The following is an 18851-nucleotide window of genomic DNA, read 5'->3' as shown; positions in this document are numbered from 1 at the left end:
GTATTAATGGGGCTAACCATTTCCAGACTGCCACTCGAGAACATGCATGTGAAGTCATAATCAATATTTTTGTATATAGGTCAGTCGTAAATCTCATACATTTGATTTATTTATTTGACAGATGTTTTACACCATAATCCTAAATATTTCATTTATAGCATGATCTAGAATTATGATGAGAGTAAATGGGGAACTTGTAAAGCTCCTTCCTGCCTGTATCAAGGCAGTCCAAAACTTAACTCATTTGCTCTTTCCTTTATTACGTCACAATTGTCCGTGTAGTGTGCTCATAAAACATACATGAAGTACACATGCATTGTAACGTCACAGAAGATAATGCAGTCTACTATCATTTGGACTGTGGTTAGCTCATCATCGAGTTTCCCATTGTTTTTGCTAACAATAGAATGAAACATTTTGCGTGAACTTGGTCATCCAACCTTCAACATCCATATTGACAATGCTCATTAATTTTCTTGTATACGTCCTTTTTTCATAATTTTGGTCAAATTTGAACTAGTTAAAAACTGATTATATTGAAACAGAAAATCTCATGACCATAAGGGTGTCATTTTTCGAGAGTGCATATGTTGAGAAAAGTGTGGTAAATCTCTGTGAAATGACTTTTTCTGAAAATCTGCAATCAGAGAATTTTTCAGGTACCTGGAAAAACAGCAGTGTTATACTTTGGTCTTTCCCGTTTTTTTTCCACAGTTGCTTAATACCCTGCTCAAAATTATGGCAATCAGAATAATGAGGGCAAGAATATATAAAAAGGCCAAACTTATATCCGAGACGAGGTTATTTCAGAAACAACCGCAAATACGTCATACATGCAGCTTTGACATCCCGCTTGAAGTCAATGTCATCTTGAACGCACGTCCAGTGGTAAGTGGAAGGCTGGCCATGTCAAAAGCCATGTTGACAAGCTGAGCGACCGACAGACATAGCAACCTGTTGAACCGACTGTCAAAGCTACGAAACAAATGGATCCACAACATTTTGTGAAAGTGGCCCCAGCAAGACAATAGTGATGACAATAAACCACAAAAATGATTTAGTTTATATATTTGTATTTGCATACAGAAACATTAATCAGTATATAATATAATGCCTGGGCACCAGTGACAGTGACTGTTTTGTTTTGGGGGAGGCTTTTAACCCCATCATCTGCAAAGCTGTAGCCGACTGATCATAATTTTGTGTCAGAGTCACAACTAACAACAGTAACATGAGGAATACAGCCAACATCTTGTAAGCACATAAACTATCCATGTATACACACTTTTCATTATACATACATTTATATGTAAACAATGTTTAATTTTTTTTTTCATTTTCATTAAAGGCATGGAAAATTAAAAAATAAAATATTTCGCTTAAGTAAGCTGTAAACATTGTGGATGAGCCCAATTTCAATTATCAGGCCAGTTCCCTGCTTAACGACGATAAATTTTCGTCATTATCAGTTGAACATGCAGCCTTTTCTCAAGAATACACACTAGAATCAGTCTGGAGTGGAGTTAGATATGGCTTAGTGAAAAAGCCTACAATGTTGTGAGTCTGACTGAATTTTAGCACATATTGTACATTTGTAGGTCCAGTTTACGTTAACGAATACTTAGTACATTACATAATTATAAATCTTGACAACAATGATGGACTTCGCCTTATCTAAATTCTGATTTCGTGCTCACATCTCTCACAAATACATGTACTTACACACTTGCTGTACATCATCTTGAAAAAAATGACCTGGCTGCCCAATAAGAAAAAAGAAAAAAAAATATTCTTAAAACAAATAAACTGTCAAAATCAAGAATGGTGTTCATTCCTTAGACAAGGCCATTATCAATTTTCCAAATTTTCATGTTTAAGGGCTAATGGTGTGATTTCATATGTAGGTAACGGGTTTCACATTTACAAAAGTACAAAGTTGATGCGTTCGTTTGTGTGTTGCTCCCAGGACTGGTTCAAACTGAGACAAAAACAAAACAAATGACCCAGGGCGTTCAGGTTTACAGAGTAAATGAAAAAAAAAATACAGAATATGTTACTCTACTGTATCACACAATCAATTTGCTCAAGGATTCTGAGAAATACAAAGTGAGGTTTTATATTACAGACTGATTGATTGATTGATTGCTTGCTTGATAACCATGGCAAAGTCTGTATAGTAAATTTACCCTTCTTTCAAGTTACAATACAACACACACACTAAACTCTTTGCGAAGTACCACATGCCAGTTTTAACTGTACCAAATACATCAACCAATCCAGTTTGCCTTGAACTAGCTCAAGTCCCAAGTAAGTCCAACGGGGAGGGGTAAATGTACAGTACACAGTGCTCTCGTACTTAAACAATCTCTTTAACAAGATTACATTTTCTGCTTCATTTTGCTCAAGATGTCAATTTCACACAAATTTGTACACAAAATTAACTTATCAAAACCTGAACTCAATAATGCCCTATTCATATTCATGTTAATACTTTTAAGTCATAAGACCAGTGTAGCAGCCATGATGCCAGTGCTGACAAAGCCACTATGGTCTCCCCAACTCTCTTAATAATTAAACAGCCAAGGCCAATCGTTCAAAAGTAACAAAAAAATCCAGTTCAGGCTGAACTCCTAATAACCTTTTGAACATCTGGGCACAGGGCGCAGTTGTTCAAAAGTGCATTGGCAGTTAACCGCATTAACTTTAATCTGGACTGAAGTGCCATTAGTTTTGTATTAGGCCAAGACTGGTATTAAGCTTTAAGCCCGGCTTAACTTTTAATACACTCTTGAATAATGCTGCCCAGAGTTGTAAGATTTCAAAGACGTAATTTGTATGTAGTTTAATTAAATATCACATCGTTCCACACCTAACTAAGCGTGTCATTATCATCTAAATCAGAATCAAGCAAATTTGGAAACAATCTTGTGTAGAAATTGGACTTGTATGCCACTGTGGGCCAGTATTTGTACTTGTTCCAGTTCTAGTATGTTCGATGAAAATGTCTCCTGGAGAACACAATTTGTGAAAATCTCATTTAATTCAGATCTTCTCATTTTTACCGTGCTAAGGAAACAAAAGGATCCGATTTAAACGAGGCTGATATTTCATTCACATATAGCAGGTAGTAATACAATGCAAGCATGAACGACCACAGCACCCAGGTATTATTTTGCAATATTAGTTATCTGCATTTATGTGAAATCTTCTACCGGGTCCCCAGTACGATAATTTTCTCAACACCTTTTGAATTTCATTGTGCCTTTGACATGAACTGATTCCACTTGGGTAATTGATATATATATATTGACATAAGCCCTGTCAATAGCGACCAAATGGTGTTAAAACGATAAAACGAAAACGATGGGGTAGAAACAAATCAAACGAGCCAGCAGTACGATGTTATGTATCTGAATAAAAAAGATTTGAGGTGTACTCAGGTGAAGAGAATAAAGGACAGATGTAAGTCAGTTTATTCTATAAGACAAGAGCTTCTAGTTCCCATTGCTGGCTAGCTATCTGGCTCGCGCCTCCCAGTATACGGCAGCTGATCACGATGTGCGGATTTTCCCAGGAACATAGTTTTTGTCAATTACAGGCTCTTGTAAAAACATGTGTAAACACTTCTCATTCTGTGCCAGAGGATGTCCTGCCACCCTGTGAAATAAAACAGAAATTGGTAACAGCAAAGTTGAAAAAGTATGACTAAACACAGAGAGCATATATATATAATGGGGAGGCATCATATTTATTAATCCCGTGAGGTGGCGCTTTTGTGAGGCAAGATTTCCTGTAACACCCTACATAAACATCAGAAGCTGGTGATGTTATATGGAAATAATTTGTTCTCCATGTATTCAGTGTCAATCTATGTACTTGCTGGATATGTTTCATATGAGTGAACATAATGTGGAACCTAAGTATTTTGTTTTATATCAAATCAATGTTTGTTTTCACAAATTATACTTACTTGTTAACGAATTGTTCTAACCCTTTTCTCCGCTCTTCGATAAACTCTTCCTCAAATATACCATCATCTCCACGGAATGGTAACTGACGCTTCAAGGCTTTCCCTGGCAGAGGAGGTACAACAATCTGAAATAAACAACAAAGAATGTCACTACAACATCAAATAAATCTGATCACATTACTGTTTTCAAATACAAAATAATTTTTGGAATTTGTTCTTATTGGGTCGTCCCAAGTGACAATAAGTGGTCAACAACACTTGGATTGTTTACACCACCCTACATGCATTGTTTAGGCAACCTTACATGCATTGTTTACACAACCCTACTTGCATTGTTGAGAACATGCCACAAATAATATCATGTGCAAGTCTGTATGTCAGAAATGGCAAAATTCATCAGTGAAGTTATCAGTTAAATAAGTAAACTAAAACAAATTTATTTGGTCAATCATTTCATAAAAAGTTTAAACACAAGAACAGACTACAGGTAATGAGCCTCTCACTCGAACAGTGTTAGAGCTCTGTACCTATATTTCAGACTGGGCCATTCGTAAAATTATGTTCTTTGGGGGTAACCTGATCGACCCTCTGAAAAGGGCCCTACTGAGTGTCCTATAGTTTTTATCGGACTTTTGATGGAATTTATTCTTTTATGTTTCTCTCAATGTTGGTTACGTTATTCCCAAAACAGAAATTTTATGCTGATTGCAAATGGCAAGGGCAATCCCAAGATCTAACAAATCAGGGAGAAAATGATTTTCCGAATTCAACAACCTTTTCACATATGAAAGAGCAATTTCAGTGCAATTCATGCACATTTTTAATTTGATTTTGGGGACAAAACTACACTGGTTGGTTTGCCCAATCTCAGGGCTTCATTTTATCAGTCTACGCAGAATAATGCCCTCAGAATATAGTTGGGTAAACACCCTACAAACATGTGAAAAGGTTGAAGAACTACAGTATGCTAGTATATATATTTCAATGGCAGAGGCAATCAGTTTTCCATGGCCACAGTCTGACTAACAATGAGAGCAATTTCTACAGAGACAATACCATAATTGCACTCTCGTGGATAGACACACAGGATACCATAGTGAGGAGATATTGACCATGTGCAGTTGCCATACAATCACAATAAAATAAGATCTGCTCACCATAAGTGGCTTGCCTCCAACTTGATCTAAAGAAATACATCAACCTACATCTGCTCTCAGCTTGTCAATGGCTGGTGCAATTAGCTTCTTACTTCCATATATTTAGGAATGCAAAATCTGCTGAATTTACTTCCTTATTTCATCACATGTACCTGATTGGTATGTTAATGCCATGCTCAAGTTTCACTGTAATAAATAATGGCGGTCAGGTTTATGAGTGCAGGAAACCACACAGACAATACTTGCTGTATTGAAACGATTTGGATTGCTGCACAGGTTGGACCTGTTCTTTTTAAACCTCAAAAGGCTGGATGTGACATTGCTTACTCACCTTACTGTCTCTTTCAAGCTCATTCCTTAACCATTCAAAATCACTGTATCGCCTTCTCACTGTGGAATCTTTAACCTTAAACACTGGCAAGTTTGTCTGAAATCAGAATATTTTTTTCATTTAACTCATGATCCCGAACAAATATAATGGGAAGGCGGTACATTTTTTAATCCCTTAAGGTGGCGCTAATGTGAACCAGGTACCTAAGCCACTGTTACTTCTGAAATGGATTGTAAAATAATGTCTACAATGATACAGTGTTATCAGGTTCTATTGTGACGTCGTACTGTCTTAAATGTAATGTCATCATTAAAGACGAAAGTCTTCCAGTTTGTTAAAACATCTGGATAATAGTTTCTCTCATAAATCAACAAGTCAAATTTAGAGATTTATTCAAAAAAATAAAATGTTAAGCTGTCAGAGCAAGTCAGGCTGGTTTCAGGGACAAATTTTCCCCTGGCTTCCCTTCTTGATTTGTTTTTTCGCTTTCAGCAAAATGCAAATTTCTGCTGGAATGTAACACTGCAAATGCATTGGGTGATAATACTGTCAAAATATTTAATTATTACTTATGGGCTACATTAAACCAATGCAGAAAATCTGGAGAATGCAAAATTTGTTCAAAATGTCATGCATTGCATTCCTTTGATCTTAGAACATAAGGGCATCAGCCATGGTACTGGCTCATTCACCTGGTGGTCAATGATGTCATACAAGCTGTTACATATTATGAAACATGACTGAAGGAGACCACAATGAAAACAACAATTGTAAACATGACTGTCTTGATAAATAGCCAATGAGTCAACTGCATCATTTACACAAATTAAAAAAAAAAGAAACAATAACCTGTAGCCAAATCTATGCCTTAAATCAAAAAAGATAAAACTGAAATCAAAACATTCAATCAATGCAGTCTGACAGCTTCTAACAATAACATTATTGTGTATTTTAACGTCATTGTTCTACTCTGAGAGTACCACATCAATGGATTCAAATTTGACAAAAAGTCATAAACTTGTCCATCAGAGAAGACCTCTTCCCCTTTTGGCAAATGTCTGGTCGACGGTGCCGTGTTTATCAATGACAACTGCCTTAAACCATTTGGCCATATCCGCTCACTTCCTTATGACAAAATGACTTATCAACAACTAACCCGTAATCTCAGTCCGTAATCTGTGTATCTTTTCTTCCCAACACCGTGGGTTTGCGGGTCTAGAACATCTATTTCCAGAAAATTTGCTGGTGGAGAGTAGGCATCTTCTAAAGTTTGTTTTTTAGGCTGAATTCTGGCTGTAGCAGGCGCTGCTGTGTTCGGAGCCGACATCTTTGTTGGGTACTCCTACAACGCATATTACGATGACGTCATGCATTCTGAAGAGAACGCGGGGAAGATAACTCTTGATTATATACTGTCCCTCTACACTTCTGCACAACGCTTACAAACTCTTTAAATAACAAACACTAGAATATCAATTTGTTGTGAAATTTTTTCTCAACAAACGCGGGTTTACATTTATCTGAATGGAACAAAAGACAATTAAAAATATGCATACATGGTTTTAAACTTAAATTTTCTAGAGTTCAGTTTGGAAAAGAAGGGCGGTAACTCTACTTGCACAAAGTAATAACAAAACATTTTTTCGAGTTGACTTGTAACCTTCAACGATGCAGACGCCTTGTCGTCTGCTGCGATGTCGAGGCACTGGGACATATTGCTCATTGCTACCTAGTTTAACCCGACTGCTCTTACCTGGTAAGAGTCAGATGATCGAGCAAACTGTCATTGTTTGACGTGAGCAACAGCTTAATCGAGCTGTTGTTGACAGGTGCACGGAAATAGGACACTCGGTGGAGCCATGCTTAATACACTAATATGCCATGTAAAAACTAGTGAAAGTTTCAGCTTGTTTTCCTCCCAGTTTTAGGGTGCGCATAATATCGAATAGCTAGTAATGTATCTGGTATTTAATAATGAGAGGAAAACAAATGTTTGCAATGGCTTCCCACAACGCAAAATTTTAAAATTTTATTATAGAAGATCGTGTAGACTCCTATTTGTGCATTCGAGTTTAACTCTCAATCTAAAATGAAAGTCATGCTGGAATAAAAGTACAAGCTCTGTCAGCTCATACTTGAAGCTATCCACATTGTTCTGTGTTGCATGTTGCTATAAGTTGACCAACTGCATGTATATTATATGTGTACATATATTGTCGTCCATCTCTCCCAAAGACAATGATCTTGTCACGCTCAACATGCCCCAGAACCCATGAGGTCACAGGATTGCATCCAGCTCTTGTTTCAGTTCATCCACTGCATCTGTAAGTGTGCAGGGGTGTCAGATTGAGATACCTAGCGATGGGAAACTAGGGAAGTGATAGAAGGATGATATTTTCTTGTTGACACTCTGGTTTCCTCTGCTTATAAACATGACACCTGTTGTATGCATGAAATGAAGAATACATGAAAGATGGAAGAAATGAATGTAGTTATTTATCTTCCTGTCAGATGTATTCAGGGAATGAGCTGTGGTCTGTTGGTTAGAGGCACTTGTCTTAAAGTGACCCCTAAAGTGTGGCTTCAAGCCCAAATGTGGACACGTATTTTTATTTGCCCACACCCACTGCTTGTGGGGCCTTGTTGTCTACAAGTGGCTCGTGATGCTTGTGTGACTGTTGCTCAGTTTAACATTAGTTGAAGACCACTTTTCTTCCACCAATAAGGTAAGCATAATTTAAATGTGACATGTAACGGTTGCTGGTTTATGCCAGACACTTCGGTCCCCTCCACCCATAAAACTGACTGACATAGTATAAATGAGAAGTTACTGAGTAGAGTTTAAGCACCAATTAAGTAGCTTAACAAATGATGTACCCACATATTTTCATGTTTATTCTAGGGTATTGTTACAGCACAGTGACCAAACTAAATGCAGAGGAAAACGGGTTTGCTCAGTCTTCCCAGACTGCAGAATCGACGAGTATCAGAAAGTATGACAATGTTGTGGAGGCTTACAAGGCTAAAGTCGAAGCAAATGAACTGCGATATGATGCACATCAGGGATTTGTTATCCAACAGTTGGAAAACCTGAACAAAGCCTTGAAGGGCTACCAGCCACCATCTACAAGTTGGATAGGAAAGGTGAGTATGGCTCATGGGAATCTTCACTGAAATCACAATTGGGTATTCCATTTTATTTGCAATATTCAAATCAGGCTTGTTCAAGTCCAGTTCATGCTGGCTTTCTCTCCGTTCATACTTGGGAAGGTCTGCCTGTAATCTGCGAATGGTCGTGGGCTTCCCTGAGCCTGGAACCCCCCTCCCCCCTCCCCCCTCCCCACTTTAATGCTGGCCATCATCATATAAGTGAAATATTCTTGAGAACAGCAGGACAGATCAAACCAATCAATACAAAATCAAATCAAGCTCTAACTGTTTGATTACAACCTGTAAGTCAAAGAGCGTGAAGAATTACACCAAGCTCTCAAATACAGCCTGACACCCAACTAACATTGTAAGACTGATCAGCATATCAGGCTATACTGAGCATTACATAAGGTACACTACCTCATACGGGAAAGTTACATGTCCTCAACATACTGGATAGGCCAAACAGCTATAGATTTGTTTTTGTGAGATATTGTCTTCATTTTTCAGATCAGCCAGCACAGTAAACCCAGTATTTTTGTAGAAAGCTGTTCTACATTGTTTGTATAACTGATTTGAACAGAGTTAGCTAAATTAGTGCATTGGGATACCAGCAGAAGTCTGAAGTGGGACATATTATGTCATTGACTGTTTTCAGTCTTTCTTCCCTCTGATTTACCTAATGTGGTTAAGTCAAATAAAACTGGTAAATAGCATTCTGTCTAGAATTTAACATGCAACGTCCACATAAACATTAGGCTTATGAAAATGAGCTTCTGTCATTTTGATTTGTAGGCATTAGGACTAAACAAGAAAAGTAAACCCACAAAAGGGCTTTACTTACATGGAAGTGTAGGTAAGAATCAGTTTTCTTCAGAGTAATGCAGTATCCATTGTAAGTGTGAGTCAGATTATTGTTTCAGCCAATCCATTAGTTAAATCTTCTGTACAAAGAAGTTTTGAATCCAGGCTGAGGGATATTGTTGTCTGTCATCTAATACTATAATTTGGGCTTTACTCCAACAGTTTGCAAAAACTCGGGGAAATATGTTACCCTTATTACAATCTAATTAGTTGATGACACTGATTTAAATCTGAGACATGCTCATGGCTTAATAACATTGAGGTCAGCACAAAATTGAGCAGATTTGACATATATTTGGACAGAAAATAGCAAATCACTAGATGTGTAAATGGTGATTTAAATTATTTTGTTGTTTTACATCTGTCAGCTTGTATGGTTGCTAATGCAAGGTAAACTTATTGATTTGTGCTTATTTTTGGTGACCACCAGGCTGTGGAAAGACCATGTTAATGGACATGTTTCACAGCTGCTGCTCCGTGGAGAGAAAACAGCGAGTCCACTTCCACAGGTTCATGTTAAATGTGCATGAAAGTAAGTGACATTGCCACTGCTACTTTCTTTTTTAGGGAAACTAATTAAACCAGGTTATGAATTCAACATGTATTGTTAAATATGAATGTCTTAACAAACAAATTACCAGCACATCTTTATAAAATATAATGTTGTAATCTGCTTCGGGAGTGGTAGATCCAGGGTCAATCCTGGGTCGAGTCACACCTTTAAAAGAGGAAGGTGCAGCTTCCTGGCTTGGCGTTCAGCATGAAGGGGATAGTGCAACTTCTGGTTAACCCGTATCGGTATAATGGCTCAGGCGGGTCGGCTTACTTGCCTTCAGCAAGGCGTCTCAGTGAAGCAGCACAAGATAAAAGAGCAGTGGAAATCTGTTCTGCAACATGGAGGCACATTACGTGCATTGTAAGGATTCCTTCATCGTCATCTGACTGAAAAATTGACGTTAAACCCCCAGCACTCACTCACTACAGTAATGATTTAGGGATTTCATGTATACAGATGTGCCCACTGTTGCTTTTTAAACTGATCTGATCAACGTACATATATTAACCAGATGTACACATTTTCGTCGTACAAGTTTATTTATTAAAGGTTCAGATGTTAATAGCTGTTCTGCTCACCAAACATCAAGTACAGAATTTGGGTAAAAGTGGGGGAGGGGGGTTAAAGGGAGAAAGAAAGTTCAAGAAATTGTTAGGTGCAACATAGGAAAAGGGTAGGATATTTGTGAATTTAAGAAAAAAGAATGGAGGTTTAGCCTTCATCCCCAAGAATGGCTAGTAGATAAAGTTGAAGAGTGATGATTTTCTTCCACTATCAGCCATATTGAATTTACCCTAACTATAAATTTTGTGTCAGTGAATTCTTTGTACTGTTATATTAATGTTGTTCAATTTATCAACAGGAATTCATGCTCTCAAAAAACTCCAGCCCAAACGAAGCAGCGTAAGAAAGGGTGATGCGTTTGACCCCATACCTCCTGTGGCTCAGCAGATAGCTGGGGAGTCCTGGTTGCTGTGTTTTGATGAGTTTCAGGTAAGGCTGGTCAGTGGAGGACTCGAGCTACACAAAAAGGTGCAAAATCACAGTAGAACACGTCATTTTCTTCTGAGACATTGGATTGCATTTGTGTTTCCTACGTAGGTGTTTTATGAGCACACATACAACGATAATTATGACGTAATAAAGGAAAGAACATGGGGGCTCATAGCTTTGGACCACTTTATTTACAGGTGCGAAGAAGTTGTACGAGGTCCCCATTGTTTTTGCCATTTGCTGTTTTTGTGAAATTTTGTGAAATCAGAAATGGTTTTGTTACTGAAAAGTTAAGCTCTGTCCTCTCAGTGCTGAGCGCCAAGCGAGTTTTAAAGTCTTTGGGATGACAGTCATACTGGCATGTCATACTAACGCTCTGTATAGAATGTACATGTTTTGTGAAGCCAGCCACAGCTCTTTCGTTAAACTACATGCTACATTGTTTACATTATCTGTGAAGGATGACTGGATATTTCAGGGTTTAATTTATTTCTTGCAGGTAACGGATATTGCAGACGCTGTGATATTAAGGCGATTGTTTACAGAGCTGTTTGAATGTACATGTTTTGTGAAGCTAGCCACAGCTCTTTCGTTAAACTACATGCTACATTGTTTACATTGTCTATGAACCATGACTGGATATTTCAAGGTCTAATTTATTTCTTGCAGGTAACAGATATTGCAGACGCTGTGATATATAGGCGATTGTTTACAGAGCTGTTTGAGTGTACATGTTTTGTGAAGCTAGCCACAGCTCTTTCGTTAAACTACATGCTACATTGTTTACATTGTCTATGAACCATGTCTGGATATTTCAAGGTCTAATTTATTTCTTGCAGGTAACGGATATTGCAGACGCTGTGATATTAAGGCGATTGTTTACAGAGCTGTTTGAACGTACATGTTTTGTGAAGCTAGCTACAGCTCTTTCGTTAAACTACATGCTACATTGTTTACATTGTCTGTGAACCATGACTGGATATTTCAAGGTCTAATTTATTTCTTGCAGGTAACGGATATAGCAGACGCTGTGATATTAAGGCGATTGTTTACAGAGCTATTTGAACATGGCATTGTTATCGTGGCTACTTCAAATAGGCACCCAGATGGTAAGTTTGTAAGCAATGGAGTGTGTTTGCATTAATCTATGAATTCCTTAGGATGTGGAAAATGGATGTCCATACCTGTATTTTCAACATTTTATATACTGGAATATATTTGTGTATGTCAGACTCATAGCCTTAAAGTGAACATAAAGTCTGCCACTATATAAACATAGAAAAAATGATATAGGACACAGTTATCACGGGAAAATATGTGAAAAAAATTCTGTTAAGTTTTTAAAGCCAAGAAGATGAAGTTCAGTATTTGGGATATGGCACTGACAGACAATTCACTCCGAGTAGCCATGCTGTAGAAGCCCTTATGAACTTGGCCAATCACTAGCGCTGAAAGCGTCATATGATAATTGGCCGTCATGTCAAGAAACCTATTAGTACTCAATTGCCAGTGTGGTTTCTTATAGTGGAGAGACAGATATTGATGCAATAAATTGGATTTTATGGTTAGTTTAAGTGTTAAACTGATGCATTTTGGACCACACATTTAAGATCAGGGAACTGAGTCACAATGCATACATATTGGGCAGGATACTGCAGCAATTTGTCAGGGTGACCTGGTGAGAAAACTACCTAGGGAGAGAAATTGCTTTAAGAAAAGTATTGTGACTTTTTTTTTTCTTAGCAAAGTCTGATTTATTATGAAAATATCTTCCCCAATTCTGAATGCAGAAGTCTGTTATCAGTCAGAAGGTCCTACTGTCTTCAGTAAATTCCCTGAAGTTGGTACAGCCAGCTAGGCCAAATGCTTACACCCATGCAGGATGAGGGCGATCAGGACCTCTAACACACGACGCTTGTATCCACGAACATCGCCCTGACCAAGCGCCAAACTAAAAGAAACATTGGCCCTTTGAAGACGAAACAGAGCTGATACTCTTTGGTTGGGTATCAGGCATTTTTGTTTGTATTTTCTCATTGTTACATTGTTTAATACCGATGGTACGGGAGAGCTCCTAGGTTTTGTGACGTCACTCTAGATAGCTATGACATGGCACAATGGCGTCACCAAATGAGTGGCTAGGTACTGAAGAGTGTGTGCTATTTATTTTGTTGATAAGTGGCGTAGAATTTTTAAAATATATTTAGAACATTTTTGTAATACTAGTACTACTTAATTAATTAATTAAGGTTTAGTGGCTGACTTTATGTTCACTTTAAGTGATACTTTTATTTCTTTATTTTTATTGAATAAAATCTAAATTCGATTGACATCAAAGTCTATGTCAGAATCTAATTTGGGCCAAATTTTCCCTGAGAGGACAGTTGTTCATAGAAGCTATGATTTTGTGTCCATGTATGTCAAAAGAAAAAGTGTACAGACGAGTTGTATATATAATTTCTCCACTGTTTTTCCCATTTTCAGATTTGTATAAGAACGGACTCCAGCGTGGTAATTTTATACCATTTATTGGTGTGTTAAAGGTAATCTTGAAGCTTAGTAACATTCAAAAGAATTTTAACAAGTGTCTAAATTATCATCAGGGCGAATGAATGTTTATTCAAAAGTTTATTCAGTGGTTACAATTTCACCATTTTCTCGTGTTTTGGTAGTTCAATAGGTGTCAGTGAAAACCAGTTAGTGCTAAGCCTATTGAACCAATATTTATCACAGGGAACAATCATTTCACTTGGCGGTGAAATGATGGTTTGATGGCTGTTACAAAATATAAAAACATTTCTCTGGGCACCCAAACAGGAAAGATGTTGTATTCAGATATATTGACGAATCTGCATTATTTGGAAGTTTTTTTTTATCATTTTTATGATTGCAGCAATATTGTGACATTCTATCCTTGGACTCTGGAATAGATTACAGAAGACAAGGACTTCCAGCTGAGGGCAGAATCTTTCTTTTGTAAGTGCTTGTTTTCAGATTCTCAAATGGTAGGGACCTCCGTGGCCAAGTGTTAGCGTGCCAGCACGGCGAAAGGACCCAGTGACTCAGGGGTAATAGATAGCTCTGATAGCTCAAATCAGAAGGGGACATGCTTTCTACTGGCAGAATGTTTGTTCATCTTTCTCTTATTATTCAAGACCTGGTTGTCAACAACAACCAGTCAAATGTTATTTTCATTTTGTATACATTTCAGTGGCAGTCTTCATTAGTTTCTTTTCCTTAATAATCTTTAAGGGTATTCTGAATTCCACTTTCAGGACTTCCGAACCAAACTGTAATATACATTTAGACAGAATATTTCAGGAGTTGGCGTATGAAGAAAATGATGGTAAGAGTCCATTTCAACATTTTAACATTTTCACCCATGTCACATCAGTGTATTTTGAGAAAATGTCTGCTTGAAGGTAATGTCAGTTTAATTTTAAAGTTAAGAAATGATTCATTTTGAAGTTACCAAGAAATCATTAGACTTTCACTGAACAGTGGCATTAATTCAGCTGTAAATGCAGTTTGCTGCATTGAAATTATCATATATTGGTGATCTGATCAGCCTTCAGTAGTTAAGTTATCACTATTCAGTTAGCTGTATTATATTACAATGCCAAATGAGTTTCAAAGTATTCAGCAGAAAAAGACTCACTGCAAGCTTGAAACTAGGTCAGTTTCACACTCACGATAACATGTAGACCAGGAAAAGTGAAGTTTTTGCAGACTGCGAGATTTGAGGACAAGCTCTACAAAAGGTCCAAATGACAGTAGAACGCATCATTTTCCTCTATGAGGTTACAGTGCGTGTGTTCTACATGTATATTTTATGACCACACTACACCGATAATTGGGATGTAATTAAGGAAAGAACAAATGAGTTCACAGCTTTGCACTGTCTTGATACAGGCGAAAATTAAGGAGTTTTACAAGTTCCCTGGTACACAAGTTTAGATTTTCTCTTTAAAATCTAATCCCAGTTTATATGTTTGTTTGATTATTGTTCTGCACTGTAGTCTCCAGACTATTTCATTTCAACCACTGATTTATAGGTGGATTTCACTATAAATGCCCAGCATCAGGCACCTGTCAAACCACCGGATTCAAATCCGTGAGAATTGAATGTGAACAGGCGACCCCATTGTTTAAGTTCTTTTGCAAGTTTAGAATACTAGTAATTTGGTTGTTGTGTATTTACTCGCTGTCGTTGGCTATCAGTGTTGGTGGAGGAAACCGGGATACTTTGACAAATTAGTGATGAACATTTCCCAGATATGCCCCTACAGGTTTATAGTACAACTTTCCTTTGATTGTTCTGTTTAAATTTGATTTCAGTTGTGACACCGAGGACATTAGAGGTGAAGGGAAGAGAGGTAAAGCTACCAGTCACATGTGGGCGCTTGCTCGACTGTGACTTCTCTGATCTCTGTACAAAGGTACGTCTGTGAACAGATACTCGATGCTGTACTTGTCCTACATGTAGGTGAATTTCAGACAAAGATCAAATCAAGTCTCATACACGCTTTCTTTATTCTGGCCACTGTTACATGGGTTATGTAGCAGTTACGGCAATGGGCTCCAACATTACATGGTTGATCATGATCGTAGTGTTCATCATGTGTGAACGTGAGCGAAAGCTGTTCAAGCTGTGAAACAAAACAAAGAGACATAATTACCTTTAACAGAGAAACACATATTTAGGAACTTTATGGTAATAAAAAAATCAAAAATGACTACAAATGCTTGGAAAACTACACTAACTGTTAGCTATATTCTAACATTGGCCTACATTAATCTTTGTACTGGTTCTGGAATTACTCTGAAGACAGTTACTCTGGGAACATTACTTTAAGAGACACCATCGTTACAGAAAACATTCAACTAAACTGATGCAGCTCGGCACGTGGCCATTATCTGAGGTAGATCTCTTCATATCCGCTAGTCCCCAGCCTGAATCCTCAGCTGTGGAACTGCTGGAAACGTCTAAATTCATAACTCAAATACGAAACTAAGTGACGGACTAACTGTCCCTTACACTACATGTGAAATTTCGAAAATGACTAAGTTAACATTTCATCCGAACATTTTGCACCAGAACTAATAGTTATGACCTTTGTTTCTGTTTCCAGCCAATGGGAGCAGCAGACTACCTGGCTATCAGTCAGGAGTTTGACACGGTTATCCTGCGTAACATACCAGCCATGTCTCTCAACAGAAAGACAGAGGCGAGGAGGTTTATCACGCTCATAGACACCTTCTATGACAACAAGGTCAGCTCTGGCTCTTCACGGTAATGTGGCTGAAAATTGTGCCAGTCTGGCTGAAAATTCTACCAAGTCTGGCTGATAATTGTGCCAAGTCTGGCTGAAATTGTGACAAGTCTGGCTGACATTGTGCCAGTCTAGCCGAAAATTGGGCCAAGTCTGGCTGAAATTTTGCCCAGTCTGGCTAGTAACTGTGACAGAAATTGTGTCAGTGTGGCTGATAATTATGTCGAGTCTGGCTGAAAATTGTGCCAAGTCTGGCTGAAATTATGCCAAGTCTGGCTGAAATTTTGACAAGTCTGGCTGACATTGTGCCAGTCTGGCCAAAAATTGGGCCAAGTGTGGCTGAAATTTTGCCAAGTCTGGCTAGTAACTGTGACAGAAATTGTGTCAGTGTGGCTAGTAACTGTGACTGAAATTGTGCAGGTGTGGCTAGTAACTGTGACTGAGGTTGTGTTGGTGTGGCTAGTAACTGTGACTAAGGTTGTGCCGGTGTGGCTAGTGACTGTGGCTGTAGTTATGCCAGAGTGGCTAGTAACTTTGACTGAAGTTGTGCTGGTAAGCCAACATTGTGCTACTGCAGCTAGTAATTGTGACTGAAATTGTGCTACTTAGGTTAGTAACTGTCACTGAAATTGTGCTACTGTGGCAAGTGACTGTGGCTGAAATTGTGCAGGTGTGGCTAGTGACTGTGGCTGTAGTTGTGCCAACGTGGCTGGTAACTGTGACTGAAGTGCGAGTGTGGCTGGTAACTTCGACTAAAATTGTGCGGGTGTGACTAGTGATTGTGCTGAAGTTGTGCCAGTAAGGCTAGTAATTGTCACCAAAATTGTGCTACTGCAGCTAGTAATTGTGAAGGAAATTGTGCCACTTAGGCTACTAAATGTGACTGAAATTGTGTTACTGTGGCTAGTAAATGTGACTCAAAATGTGCTACTGTGGCTAGTAATTGTGACTCAAATTGTGCTGTGGCTAGTAACTGTCACTGAAATTGTGCTACTGTGGTTAGTAACCGTGACCAAAATTGTGCTGATGTGGCTAGTAATTTTGTTTTTAGCATTTTGTTTTAATTCTTACATACTACCAAATTTTGACCTCTTTCCTTTTGCATGTTCACACGATGCTTATGTATACATGTTTGCAAAGCTCAAAGCCCACATGTTTATTACCAGATGCTATATCCATTGTCAAATTGTGAAGATGCATGAATGATTCTACATTATGTGAAATTTTCTGTTTGAACAGTTACGCCTGGTGTGCTCTGCAGATGTACCCACCTCTGACCTCTTCGTAGTGGGAGAGCTTAGCGATCGGGATAAGGATGCCAATAGAGCCCTGATGGATGACCTTGGAATAGCCGCTGTATGTTTATGTATACACAAGGCTGTAGTGATAGACATCGCAAACATCCATTTTGTCAACTTCCATTCGTTTTGAACTCTTGTATGTACTAAAAATCTGTACACATGATCATCACCTGGACCCAGTTTTGCATGAATCGCTCTTAGACAGATTTCCGTGTAAAATCGAAAGCCTTATGGCATTCTTATGTGGACAACACCTTTTCTTAAAAGGTTGAAGAGAGTTACAGCTGTTTTCTGCCATGAAATGCCTGAAACTCAGGTTTCCACTAAAACAGCTGCGTGAAATCATCATTTTCTGTGGCTTTCTGTGTTGTTGTTAATAAGAAACCACAGTACACAGTAATCCCTGTATACTAGTATCATGACAGAAAAATTTTTTTTAGCATTTGTTTTCTTCAGTTGAGAAACAGCAGCTCAGACTTCAAATTTGGCACCAAAAGAATGCCGTGTTAGAAGCAAATAAATGTCATCAAATATTACCTCTAGTATTGAAACTGACATTTTTCCAGTAGGATATCACCCCCACCTTCCAAACTAACCTTCAAACACCAGAAATCAATATTACTCTCACAATCAGGCAACATGGGCAAAGTTTGGGTCGTTTACAGTATTTGGTAAAAAATTCGGTGAAATTTTAGATGATTTAACGTATATACAGTGTGCCTATCTGTTTGTCCACTTTATGACTATAATTATTTTTTCTCTTTTTTTTTCTTTTTTCTTCAGTCTCAAGCCACGGGCAATGTGTTTACTGGAGAAGAGGACCTTTTCATGTTTGAAAGGACAGTTTCGAGATTACGTGAAATGCAGACGGAAGAGTACTGGAAACACAAGATTGGAGTAGAACAGAAGTTATGACAATAATGCATAATTAGTCTGTAAATATTAATGATAGTAATATGCTTGAGAATTATTATTTTAAGTAATTTTTTAACTACTACAGTTAATAAGTGGTAAAAAGGATAATATAATGATGCTTTAGACAGAGACTGTACATGTACCATTTCTTAACCTTTCTACAGGCAACAGTTTCAGAGGTCCAAGATATTAATGTACAGGAAATTACCGATAATTGATTATTTGTTTAAAAATCACCTGATCACTTTACTGTAAATCACATACAATTTTGCACAAGTTTTAACCAACTTAATACAGAAGGTCGATGAAAAATGTCGTGAAATGAGAGGATTTATTGTAAG

At 37.9% G+C, this 18851-nt stretch overlaps 2 protein-coding genes across 2 annotated transcripts; one reads left to right on the top strand and one right to left on the bottom strand.

Annotated features, from left to right (window-relative positions):
- Nucleotides 1-1056: 1056 nt before the first annotated feature.
- Nucleotides 1057-6795, bottom strand: LOC135470266 (sorting nexin-12-like). Its single transcript, XM_064749103.1, has 4 exons — nt 6615-6795; nt 5459-5554; nt 3971-4095; nt 1057-3657 (listed from the first exon to the last, which is right to left on the bottom strand). The coding sequence occupies exons 1-4, from the start codon at nt 6783-6785 to the stop codon at nt 3552-3554; spliced, it is 498 nt and encodes a 165-aa protein (XP_064605173.1). The 5' UTR covers nt 6786-6795; the 3' UTR covers nt 1057-3551.
- A 300-nt stretch (nt 6796-7095) lies between these two features.
- On the top strand, nt 7096-18510 carry LOC135477578 (AFG1-like ATPase). The gene is made up of 13 exons (XM_064757735.1): nt 7096-7214; nt 8361-8602; nt 9404-9464; nt 9903-10004; nt 10891-11021; nt 12031-12130; nt 13506-13564; nt 13915-13997; nt 14297-14367; nt 15360-15460; nt 16154-16294; nt 17534-17650; nt 18379-18510. Exons 1-13 carry the CDS (start codon nt 7127-7129, stop codon nt 18508-18510), a joined length of 1428 nt encoding a protein of 475 aa, XP_064613805.1. The 5' UTR covers nt 7096-7126.
- Nucleotides 18511-18851: the final 341 nt, after the last annotated feature.

The sequence above is a fragment of the Liolophura sinensis genome, chromosome 1 (assembly GCF_032854445.1).
Source record: "Liolophura sinensis isolate JHLJ2023 chromosome 1, CUHK_Ljap_v2, whole genome shotgun sequence".
Taxonomy (NCBI): domain Eukaryota; kingdom Metazoa; phylum Mollusca; class Polyplacophora; order Chitonida; family Chitonidae; genus Liolophura; species Liolophura sinensis.
This window is presented reverse-complemented; position numbering and strand designations above follow the sequence as displayed.